This window comes from Phalaenopsis equestris, unplaced genomic scaffold, assembly GCF_001263595.1.
Source record: "Phalaenopsis equestris unplaced genomic scaffold, ASM126359v1 Scaffold000002, whole genome shotgun sequence".
NCBI lineage: Eukaryota > Viridiplantae > Streptophyta > Magnoliopsida > Asparagales > Orchidaceae > Phalaenopsis > Phalaenopsis equestris.
The window spans coordinates 7,225,361-7,237,407 of NW_018164444.1; the positions used below are offsets into that span (position 1 = coordinate 7,225,361).

Sequence of the window (12,047 nt, forward strand, 5' to 3'; positions counted from 1 at the left end):
ACCCCATTTGAGCCTGATCACTCCCTTTGGCGCTTCGTTGATGTCGTCACGTAGGTCCTGATTGTGGACAGGTTGCCACCCATTTAGGATAATATGATTCACCATCGACCCTTATGGCCCAATTTGGCCTTGGAAACATAGTGTGGACCCTATGCGATAACCCTAGTCAACTGATAAGCCGCCATTTGTATGGGATTATGAGAGATTCATTCTCTGTCAGTATGGAGACGTTTCTGTGAGATAACCATCCCTTATGACGCCTCTACTAATTGATATACAATTGTAAGAAAAATGTAATTAACTAAAGGAATACATTCCTTTAGGAGTTGTTGACCTCAGAGCAAACAAACACACTGAAATTTCTGGTTGTAGCTGGAATACATTCCTTTAGGAGTTGTTGACCTCAGAACAAACAAACACACTGAAATTTCTGGTTGTAGCTTTCTTTCGTAGGTCTTCTTTGCGGATACACCTCGAAGGCATTTTCAACCCGATTCTGTTTTGGGCGTATACTCTTGGGCTATCACACAATTTTTTTTTCATGAATTTTTTCCACATGATTTTTATCGTTGTATGTCCTTATCTTCCGACTCCTCTCTTCTTCAGACATCCATATGGTCTGGAAGATAGATTTACTCAGAAAAAGGGAATTATACCACGACAGTCAAACTAGTGACTCTTTCAAAAATAAAAGAATAAAAAAACAAAGCAAATTCCTAGCCATGTAAGTTCAAGAACGTTATCCTCAATAAGAAAAGGAAATAAGGAGATTTCGAGATTGTAGGTTTAAGCGAGGAGCACAATGTGACCCTTTTGGAGGAGATCAGTGAAAAACACTTGAAGGAAGAAGAATCCAAGGCCTTAAAGTGAAGTAAGGAAGAGAGATTTTGAGTCTATAATGTGAAATTGTGTTCATTAATCTTTCTTTGATTAGAGGAAGGTAGATAAGTTTTTTAGTTTTGATTTTTCTGGGTGTCTTAGTTGGCAATACTCTTGTAATTTGGTTATTTACTATCAATAAAATTTTCGAATTTTTTTTCAGAAGCCTGAGTGGAGATTAGATCTTCATTTTTCCTTTGGTTTGGAAGTGTAGGACAGATAGATCTGAATTATTGGTATGATTTTTGTTTGAATTGACATATAATGTTGTGTTAACATTGAAAAATTAATTTACAATCATCCCGACTAGGTGGATAGATAAAACTTATTATGAACTTAAGAACTCAGAAAAGATCTTAGTAGAACAATTAAGTTAATTACACGAATTTAGAGGAATAGGAATATTGCCTCTAGATTTGTGTCAAATAATTAGGGTGATTCAGATTCTTAGGCTGTTCACTAGTTTTAGGGAATTAATCTAGTGTACTAGCCGAACCTCCTTAAGACACCCGGGAGGGGATAAGGAAGATTATGCTCTAATTTGACACTTAAATTTCAATTGATAGTTTAAACCAACATTTTTACCTAACCAATTCAAGAAAACATTTGTCAGCACTATAAACCATATGAACTCTTTATCACTTAGAGTTAGGCTAGGTTTTATCACTTTAAGAAATTTGGGTAGTCATTTTTACTAAAAATCAAATTTCAAACATTCGAGCTAGAACTTGGACTAATACACTAGATTTTTTTTTATTTGAGATTTACTTGAACTAATACAGTAAACTCAATTCTATATTTTACGACTCATATATTTATGTGATTCACCAGTGCTTCGGTGTACGTAGTTTGTATTAAGTTCAAGAACATCTACATAAAATAATATAAAAAATATCAAAATAAAGGCATCAAAATTATACATTTCCCAACAGCAAAAAAAATAAAAAATAAAAAAATTTCTTCACAAAATTTATCCACAAGCTTTTTCAAAATTTTACATAAACTCGGGACCTACTTCCTTAGCCTGACTAAACAGGCGTCACGTGATACACGTGTGACCCAGCGCGGGTATTGATTGTTTTTAAACTCGTACCTAATTCCATGCCATCTGCTTTACAAGAACAATCTGTCTGTCTTCTCACTCTTCGAACCAGCCATGTCTACTTCCGGTCCTCGGCTCCCTCTTCTACTACAGGCGGCACTGTGTCAGGTCCTCTTCTTCAGCTTGCTTTCTTCGTCATTCTCTGCCTCTTACAATATTACTCATCTCCCTGGATTCGACGGACCACTACCCTTTCGTCTGGAAACTGGGTAAGTCTCTCAGATCTGTAACCCTAGAAAATGTTCTTGTTAAGTGGGTAGAATACCGGCGGCCAGTTAGAGCCTGATATATTATAAGATGATAAAGTTCCAACTTTTGATGAGTGTATGTAGTTATGTCTAATGATTGTGAGTTGTGCCGACTCTTTAATTGGAAAGAGTTTGTTAGACCCTTGAGGTCACGCGTTCGATCTTGAATATGAATGAAATTCTTAGGCACATGAAGTTAATCGAGAGACACGTATAACAGCCTTTGGCCAATCTTTAAGAAAAAAGAAATGTCTAATGATTGTGCCTATTCCAATTAAACAATGCTTTGTTAAAAAACCTTGTCAATACTGTAACTTTCTTTGATCAAGTTGTGAAAAAAATCGTCTCAAACTCTTCCTTATTTCAGTACTGTGCATTTGAGACTGACATCCATCCATCCATCCATCCGTGGATTTAACAATTTCCCCTCACCTGTGAATCCCAAAGCCAAATATTTTAATAGATAGATGTATATTGGCAACTTAATTTTGTTTTGCTCAAGGAATGAGACTAATCCCCAATCTCATTCTGATCTATATTAACAGTTTATGTGGTACACTTCTATGAAATCAATCCTGAACTTGTCTTTACTGGTTTTGGTTTTTGGATGGAAAAAGGTATGTGACTATGAATGAGACGAGCGGAGCTGAGTTATTCTATTACTTTGTGGAGTCTGAAAGAAATCCAAGCGAAGACCCACTCCTCCTGTGGCTAATTGGAGGGCCGGGCTGCTCGGGTATCAATGGCCTCGCCTTGGACATGGGTAAGCTCTGTTCTTCATCACCTCATCTCCTATTTCTATCATTTTCCCCCTCTTTTTATTAGCACAAATCAACTTTGAATGGAGATTGAAGATCCTTAATGTGTCAAGTTGTCCTGTTTGTGCAGGGCCTCTCAGATTCAAGATTGATGATTTTGATGGCCAACTGCCCAATTTATATGCTAATCCTTTCGCTTGGACAAAGGTGAGCGGCTTAATACAACCATTTTTTTTGCTTTTTTGGTTCTTTATTTAATGTGAATTTTGCTATCTAATTACTCATCTCTTGAATTATTTTGATTTTACAGATTTCAAACATGATCTTTGTGGATTGGCCTATTGGTACTGGATTCTCTTACTCAAAAACTGCGAAAGATTATACCACCGAAGATGTTGAGGGGACTGCGTTTATCTACAAGTTTCTTAGGAAAGTAAGATGATAAAATGGTTTCTCTTTGAACTAAATATATTTAGTTCTTTGTTTAAGTTGTGAGGTTGTTTTTTAACCTTACAAAGAAACTTATTGTGGAAAGATAATATGTGGATTGACTCATGTAGTTAGGTCAGTGTGAGGGTTGAAATGGGTAGAAAGCTTCCTATTTATGGGGCATTTATATATCACATTGTAGTTTTTGTGAGCAACAAATAATAATTTTTTTCTCTTCAATTTCATAAGACTTAGTTAGAAGATAAATAGCCACCGCATTACGAAAGTCACAAAATCCCCATGTTAGAAAAATAAAATAGGAATAATCAACAATAGATAATTGTAGAAACTACTAAAAATATAAAATAATAAAAATAGAAGATATCCAAAGTAGAAAATTTTAACACACATTATTCTTATATATTTACAAATCTAATACCAAAGCATTCATATTTAGATACATGTCATTCAAATCTTTGATATCATATTAAAAATATCACTATTGCTGACTTTCAAAAGTGAACTACATCTTTTCATGCATAGATTTTAAACACCAAATTGTTATAAATGTAAATATCAAACTTTAATTGCTAGATATGTAAATGCATAAAAATTGTGTGGTATGTATGTAAATTTCCCATTTTTTGTGTTGTTTGCTGAAGTTTTATTTTTTTAATGAAGTCAAAAGGGGGCAGTTGGTATTAAGATTTTAACACGAGAGATTAGAAACATGAGGGTGTTAAACTCTATATATGCTCTATAAGTCAAATCAATCGATCATGGCAAAGATGACACAAAACAAATATAGCATCACATAAATCAAGGTCAGAATTTCTCGATCAAGCTGGAATTCATATGAACAACGTCCGTTTATAAAGTAGGAAAATTTAAAATATCATAACATATTGTCTCACATTAGAGGAGAAGAATTGATGGTTTATACATAAGAGAATGGATAATATATCCTTTTGTACACTGAGTTGTCTTACCTTCTATACCATCATTTGTCCAAAGTATGATAACAATTTTATAATAGTAATTTTCAAACAGGAAAAGTGCATAATATTATACTATTTCATTTCTTACATCAGATTAGCTTAACACAAGATTTATACATATGAGAAAATGATGGTATCTTTTTGCACACTCATCTGCAACACATTCTATACTAATATTTGCCCAAGAGATGATAAAAATTCTAGAACAATAATTTTCAAACAGAAAAAATGCATAAATTCATAATATATTTCTTTCTAGCTTGTCTTGCATTCACCCTTTGTACAATGATGCTTAGTAAATATATATAATTTGGCTTTTTTTTTTTGTCTTTCCTCAAGAATCTTTAATCCTCTGAAACAGTTGCTGACAAGGATTCTTTTGTCAGGTTTGGTAGACTACCTCATCTGCCTAGTAGACTAGGGTCCATAACTCCCCGTGATGACATAACCATGACATCTTAAAGGGGTGCATCATCATTTCCCACATAATTCGCTCTGAAGTTCATATTGATGGTGATTTAATAAACTATAAACTTCATTTCTGCTTCTACCATACGCTAAAGCTCACAGTGATGATGATTTAATAAACTTTAAACTTTATTTTGCTTATACTATACGCTGACTAATCAACTCCCTTATGACTAGCCTTAATTAAAGGTACCCTCTCACTATCGGGAGGGGTAATTAACCTTAGGGGTTTGTGTCTATGAGAAATTTAGAACCCTATATCTTATGATCCTCGTAGAATGAGGGTGAAATCTCTAGATAGTGTTTTATTTACTATCTCATATATCTTCTAAAAATTCGATCTGAAACCTCACGATAAACTTCCCTCATTCCTCGTTCTTTCATTCTTATCTTTGTGGAAGGTTAAACCATTTTGAATTTTCGGAGCCACAAAAAAGACATGAGAATGTGAATCATATATCGTAAAATTTCATCATCATAATGATAGTGGAACTGCAGTGGCAGAAAACATGTAGTTATTATTTGAGTGAATCTACATAAAAAATATGGGTTTTATATGTTTTATTTTATTTAATTATTTGCTCTCAATAATCTAAATAAGGTTGTACAACTATTTTCAACACTGATAAATAGAGTTTGATTCATGATTCATATATCCCACTAACGCGATGTCATATACTTCTCCTGATAAACAATTAATGTCCATTTCCTAATAAAGATACTCATAAATACTTTTGAAATTCTCCACTGCTTATTGATGTCATAGGCTTCTCACAACAAACAATTAATGTCAATTTTTTAATAAAAATACTCATAAATGCTTTCAAAATTTATTTATTTCATAAGATTGATCAACTTATTGTCTCTATGAAGTTGTTTTTTCGTAGGGTGGCATTAATGAGGCTCTACAATTTAACATTCATAATTTTACTTTAGAACTGTGTTGTATTTATAACTCTCACAACATTATATACATTATTGAAATAATGTAGTGGCTCCTTGATCATCCAAATTTCCTCTCAAATCCTTTCTACATGGGTGGTGATTCATATGGTGGGAAAGTAGCTGGAAGATAACTGTGCTAACTGCTGATAAAATTGTTGAAGGTGAATTTTTTTGCCGACAGATTTTATATGAACAAAAGCATATTATAATTTATTTTCGCTAAGGCATCAATTATGCTTTATGTTGAACACAGGAAATGAAGTTGGTCAGAAGCCTCTAATCAATATCAAGGTATTTACTTGATGTAGTTGTATTGTATCTCGAAAAAAACTATCATTACATATGCTTTTTATACAAATGCTTATAAGTGTAGGTGGAATAAATTTGTTGAAGTTTTGAACTTTTTTTTGGTAATTTTCAGGGTTATCTAGTTGGTAATGCTGCAACAGGTGAAAAAGTTGATACAAGCTCTCAAGTTCCACATGCTTATGGATTGGGAATTATTTCCAAAGAGCTCTATAAGGTGCTTCCTTACTCTATTTAGGGTTCGTTTAGTTGATGAAAATTATTAAACATATTTTAAAAGTTGGTAAGTTTTGCTAAATATATCATTTGATTAGATATAATTAGAAATCATTTCAGACTTTGAAAACCTCCTCAAAATTTCCTTGAACATTTTTAATTTTATTTTCACAAGCTAAAAGAGTGAAAAAGTTCTTTCCCAACACGCTTGCACCTATATTCATTTTGGTGAGGTTGATCAAGGTATCATCAAAGCTTGTACCTTGATCAACAAGTTATTAATCGTGAACCAACTCTTGCTCTTCATTACTCAAACATTGTACACGCTATAACCACATTTCATTAAGCTGCCTAGAGGGGACAAGGGAAGCTAATAGTTTAATTGTTGAGCCTGCTATGGGTTCTCACTAGAGGAAATCATCGATGGTCCTCACCTTTAATTCTAAACTCAGCCAAAAGACAAATGCCATATAAACTAATTTGCTACACAACTAGCTATATTAAGCTTATGATATGCCCCAGTACCAAAATCAGTAAGAAAACGATAGCGAAACAAAAATAAACAGTTTGAAAACTCAAACGAGTGTTGCTCTTACAAAAAACAAAGGAAAACAACAATCATAATCCACTTTTTGAGAGGTAGATCGGCTCTCCCACAACTTTATGCATCGCTAGGAACACCACGAGAGAAAAAGAGAACAACAACCAATAAAAATATACATCAAGAAAAACAAATCCTACGTTATTACAAGGACAACATTGAATCCAACAATGTCAGGTTTTGTCTACTTCTATTTCTCTCTCTATTCATGCGTTAGTATTGAAGCTTCATTTATATTCAGCTAATAATGACACACTGTGCTGGAGAAGAAGACTTTAAAAGGCCTCAAAATGTGCTTTGTGCCACTCATCTTGAGACATTTAATGGGGTGAGTGATGTCTTCTTTTTAAGCGCATTGTGTTTTTCTTTTCTTTAGTTGGATTGAAACTGACATCCTGTAGTTACATTCAGTTTCTAGCAGAAATTAATTCTTATAGTATACTGGACCCTGATTGTTCTGATGAACCTCCAACGTCAGCTATGAGGTCTCTGAAGGAGAATACAGAAGACTTCATCAGCTCACCATTGTCATCAGTTCCTGATATTTCCTGTATAGTTAAGCTCTGCACATTCCCTTCATTTCTGTGTGCTACAAATATAGCTTCTAAGATTCTTAAAAGATTAACCAAAACTAATCTGGAAGAGTAATATGTTCAGACCGCTGAGCTTCTTGCCAATTACTGGGGGAATCACCATCTTGTGAAAAAGGCACTCCATGTCAAGGAGGTACTTATAAATGAATTAGTTTTCGTCACTGTGATGAATTCAGATGTTTGAAATTGTGTGATAATGTCTATATTTCAAGGGAACAATTGAACGATTTCACCGCTGTGATTTCAATGTGAATTCGTATTATTACACACGAAGTGTCCCAAGCACTGTACCTTATCACTATAGTCTCATTACTCGAGGTTTTCGAGCTCTAGTTTACAGGTAAATTTCCAGCCTTCTTTTCTGTAAATGCTAGAAAGAAGAAAGATGCTTATTTGCTTGGGGATTTAATTGTTATTTTAATCATATTGTGGTTCAAACAGTGGTGATCATGATCTGAGGATTCCATTCTTGGGAACTCTAGAGTGGATAAAATCTCTCAACTTTTCCGTCTTGGAGCCATGGCGATCGTGGCATGCTGGCGGACAAGTTGGAGGGTGAGGAGACTATAATTTTGTTATTTTTTTATTGAAGATTTTTCTTTTACTCAAAAGACTGAAACTTTTTTTTTAATGATTTTGAATTTGCAGATACACCATTTTGTTCTCAAACAATTTAACTTTTGCAACTGTGAAGGTATGAAACTCCTTAATGTTTGATATAGAATATGGTGGGATGTTGTTTTGAGAGTAATTATTCCATTGCTGTTTATGAACTGGTTGCAGGGTGGTAGTCATGTAGCACCGGGTAAAATGCCGTTAGAATGTTTTGCCATGTTTGAAAGATGGATTTCTCACGAGAGTCTCTGATTTCAATGAATCATTTTTTCACATATTTTGGCGAGGAGATATGATCCCTTTATGTTGAATAATTACAGAAATTTTTCTATGAATAGAATTTTACTGCATTTATGTTTTTCAAGCTGTAATTTGTTAGGGCTTTGTTGTTGTTGTTGTTGTTGTATGCTTTTCAAGTTGTAGGAGGAGCATATGATGCTGTTTTGTCTTGAGAGTTTATTTGGTTGGATTTTTAGTTAGTTGTATAAGAGGAGGCAGTTCTTGCAGAATGCATCATTTGCTACCAGAGCTGAAATAAAGGGACCAAACTACACAACACTTAATCGAAATGGTTAGCTAAGCATTAAAGAGAACTGAAAAGACAGGAATGATGGAATCATAAATTCTTTAAGCAAAGCTTCTGAAAAAAAATTATTTATATAATTTTATATTTATAAACTAATTCAATTTTTAAATAATCTCTTTTTTTCTAAAGTAATGAGGAACTATAATAGTTTTATTTATTTATTTATTTATTTATTAAGTAATGCAATCGATTATTAACAAAAAATATGTATTAATTATTTCTTTATAAAGCTTGTTTTAAATTTATAAGCGTAATTAGTAGTACAAAATTTTTAATTGAATTTGAAATATATTAATTAATATAATTAAATTAATCTCTTTAATTTGATATAGAAGTAAAAGAACGTTATGTTTTTTGTCATTACTTATGTTTAAAGATATTATACCTTGAAAATATTTTTAATGTAATATTATTTTATAAATTTTTTTGAGGATATAAACGTTTTTGAAATATAAATGTTTAACAAAATACATTATGTATTAAATATGAAAAAGTATGCAAAAGCTATTTTAAATTAATTTTAAAAATATATTTTTGAAATTAATCTCTTATAAACTATTTATTTTAAAATATATTATTTAATAAACATATATTGGTGAAAACTTATTCTCATTAATTAAAAATAGAATACTAGAAATAATTTAATTAATTCAATATTATTGTTCGGTTGGCAGTAAGTAGAGTTATATATTAAAATCCTAACATTGTATGAATTTTCATCACATAGATAAAAAAAGACTTGAACAAATGTGCACCATCGTCGACAATTGCCCGCTGGTTCTCGTCGACCATCGTCAGTCGGCTGCTGTCACAAACCCCCCCGGCTGCTGTCAACAACCGCCCGCTGACTGTCGTCAACCACTGCCGCCTGCCCTTGCTCACCACCTACGTTGGACTTTGCAGTGTAACGATGTATCCTGAATACGGCGGTGTAACAATGTGTCAATACAGTGTAACGACAGACTTCAAATATAGTGTAACGATGTATCTCGAATACAGTATAACGATGCATCTCGAATACGTTGTAATCAATACCATTGTATTGAAGATTTTTTGCAGTGTAACGATGTATCATGAATACGGCGGTGTAACAATGTGTCCTTAATACAGTGTAACGATGTATCTTGAATACGTTGTAATCAATACCATTGTATTGAAGATTTGATTATAACTCCCACCAACAATTACTTGCGACTGTCTAAAATATTTAATGCATTTTATATAGACAAATGTTAGATTTGAGTGAAGTTATAACTATATTCTGTGAGAAAAGTGGGCAATATTTGTAATTGTACATTTATAGTGGATAATTTATATGAGTTGGGCTCCTTTGATATTATCTTTTGTGTCTTACGGATCCTCCAATGAAGCCAAGATGCGCAATAATAATAATTATTTTATTGCACCCATTGATCTATCCATATTTTTAAATCTATGTATATAAATCGTTATATGCCCCCCAATTTTTCTCTCCTAATTTTTTAAAGAACATTGTTTTGTTTAATCTGTCCGTTGTAAACATCGCTTTGTTTAAAGCTAAGAGGCTCTTCTTGCGTTACTTTTTTTTTTATTTCAAGGAATTCTTCTCTTACATTTATTAAATATCAAAGTTTAGGCGCGAGATATGTAAATACATAAGAATTAAGTGCTTGGCATTTACATGTTGGTTGGACAGTGAAGGATGCTCATTTTTTTATCAGCACGGCGCCAAAGAGTTGTATTTTAAATTAATTTAGAGTTCCAACAAAATAAATATTTTAATATCATCTTAGGAACGCATTTATATTTTTTATTTTTTTTTAAAAAGCTATTTCTTTTTTTTTATTATTATTATATTTGTACTACTCAGAACATAAATATTTTTATCCATTTCACGAGATAATAATGCATATAGCTATTAAGTATATATTTATAAGATTGGATGTAATGGTTCATGTCACTTAAAAATGAGATTGTGATGAAGTTGTCTATCACAATTATTTTTAGACTGCAAAAAAAATAATTGGACCGTTAGCTTTTCCTGCCTTTTTTTTCTTAATCATAAACTTCTATCTCTAACCATCTTTTGTAAATTGGACCGACTGCGTTGTGTAGTGTAGCCTGTTTTTTCTCTCTTATTTCGGCCCTGCTCCTCTCTCAACCATGTCAATTACCTTCATCCTCCTGCAAAGACTATTAGTGTTCTTTTCCAGTTTCTGTTTATTTCCTTATTACTATAATACAATGTAGCCGAGTCACTCATCTTCCAGGTTTCAATGGCTATCTTCCCTTCTATCTTTAAACAGGGTGAGATCTCAACTTAAATTTGCATACCTAATGATTGAAATTTATTACTAAATCTATATGATTTTAATCTGATATTCTTATATTACTCCTCGTGGTTTGAAGCTATGTGACAGTGAATGAAGAGAGCGGGGCAGAACTGTTCTACTACTTTGTAGAGTCTAAGAGGAATCCCAGTGATGATCCACTCATCCTTTTTCTTGTTGGTGGACCTTATTGCTCTGGTTTTTCTGGCTTAGCCATGGACATTGGTGATCATTTTCTTATTTCTTACGATTTATTTCATGGAAATTTGAGATTTAGAACACACACAACATAACGCTATTTGATATCACTTCAAAAATACAATTATATTTAATTGTTTTTCATGCATAGATAAGGGGGCACACATGTAAAAATGAAGTTTAGGTATTAGATATTTAAATGCATAGGAATTGAGTGGTATGTATGTATATTTCTCTTCTAACAGTTAGCATTAATATTGTCATAGGACCTTACTGTGATCAGTATGCGCGCATACCTTTGTTTCTTTTTCTTCTCTTGCTCTATTTGAGGCCTTTATATACATAAATCGTTATATAGATATGGTGTACTTGTTGTTTTTCTTTCCTTAGTTGGGGGATCAGAATCCTGGTGTTTTTGATCAGCAGAGAAGTGGGTTGGATTTATGATTTGCTCTGCTATAGTTTAAGACCTTGTTTCTCTTGCGAATCAAATAATAGTGTTTTTTTTTTTCAATCTCATTCCCGAATGATCTTCTTCTTCATCTTCATCTTCATCAACAATGTTGGTTGTGATATCAATTTTTGTACATTACAAAATTTGTTATCAGAGCCTTCAAATTTTGATATCAAGAAATTTACGAGCAAGATTAACTTCCCAATGTCTTGCTCACGAATCCCAAATCACCTCCGGTAGCCTTGCTCCCTATCATTCATGAAGACTTCCTCGTTCCCACCCCTTTCTTCAGATATATATATTATTAGTGTAAGATTTTAGTAATTTCTATAGGCTTATCAT

The 12,047-nt window shown here is 32.8% G+C and overlaps 1 protein-coding gene across 1 annotated transcript; it reads left to right on the plus strand.

The window, feature by feature from the left end:
• Positions 1-1,869: 1,869 nt before the first annotated feature.
• On the plus strand, positions 1,870-8,729 carry LOC110037672 (serine carboxypeptidase-like 18). The gene is made up of 11 exons (XM_020742372.1): positions 1,870-2,190; positions 2,847-2,992; positions 3,118-3,194; positions 3,298-3,420; positions 7,192-7,278; positions 7,362-7,505; positions 7,608-7,676; positions 7,756-7,883; positions 7,985-8,098; positions 8,192-8,237; positions 8,327-8,729. Exons 1-11 carry the CDS (start codon positions 2,036-2,038, stop codon positions 8,408-8,410), a joined length of 1,173 nt encoding a protein of 390 aa, XP_020598031.1. The 5' UTR covers positions 1,870-2,035; the 3' UTR covers positions 8,411-8,729.
• The last annotated feature ends 3,318 nt before the right edge of the window (positions 8,730-12,047 follow it).

Coding starts and splice junctions, on each gene's coding strand:
- LOC110037672 (XM_020742372.1), top strand. CDS start 2,036: ATGTCTACTTCCGGTCCTCGGCTCCCTCTTCTACTACAGGCGGCACTG. Junction 7,279..7,361: donor ATCTTGAGACATTTAATGGG/GTGAGTGATGTC, acceptor AGTTACATTCAG/TTTCTAGCAGAAATTAATTC. Junction 7,506..7,607: donor TTCCTGATATTTCCTGTATA/GTTAAGCTCTGC, acceptor TAATATGTTCAG/ACCGCTGAGCTTCTTGCCAA.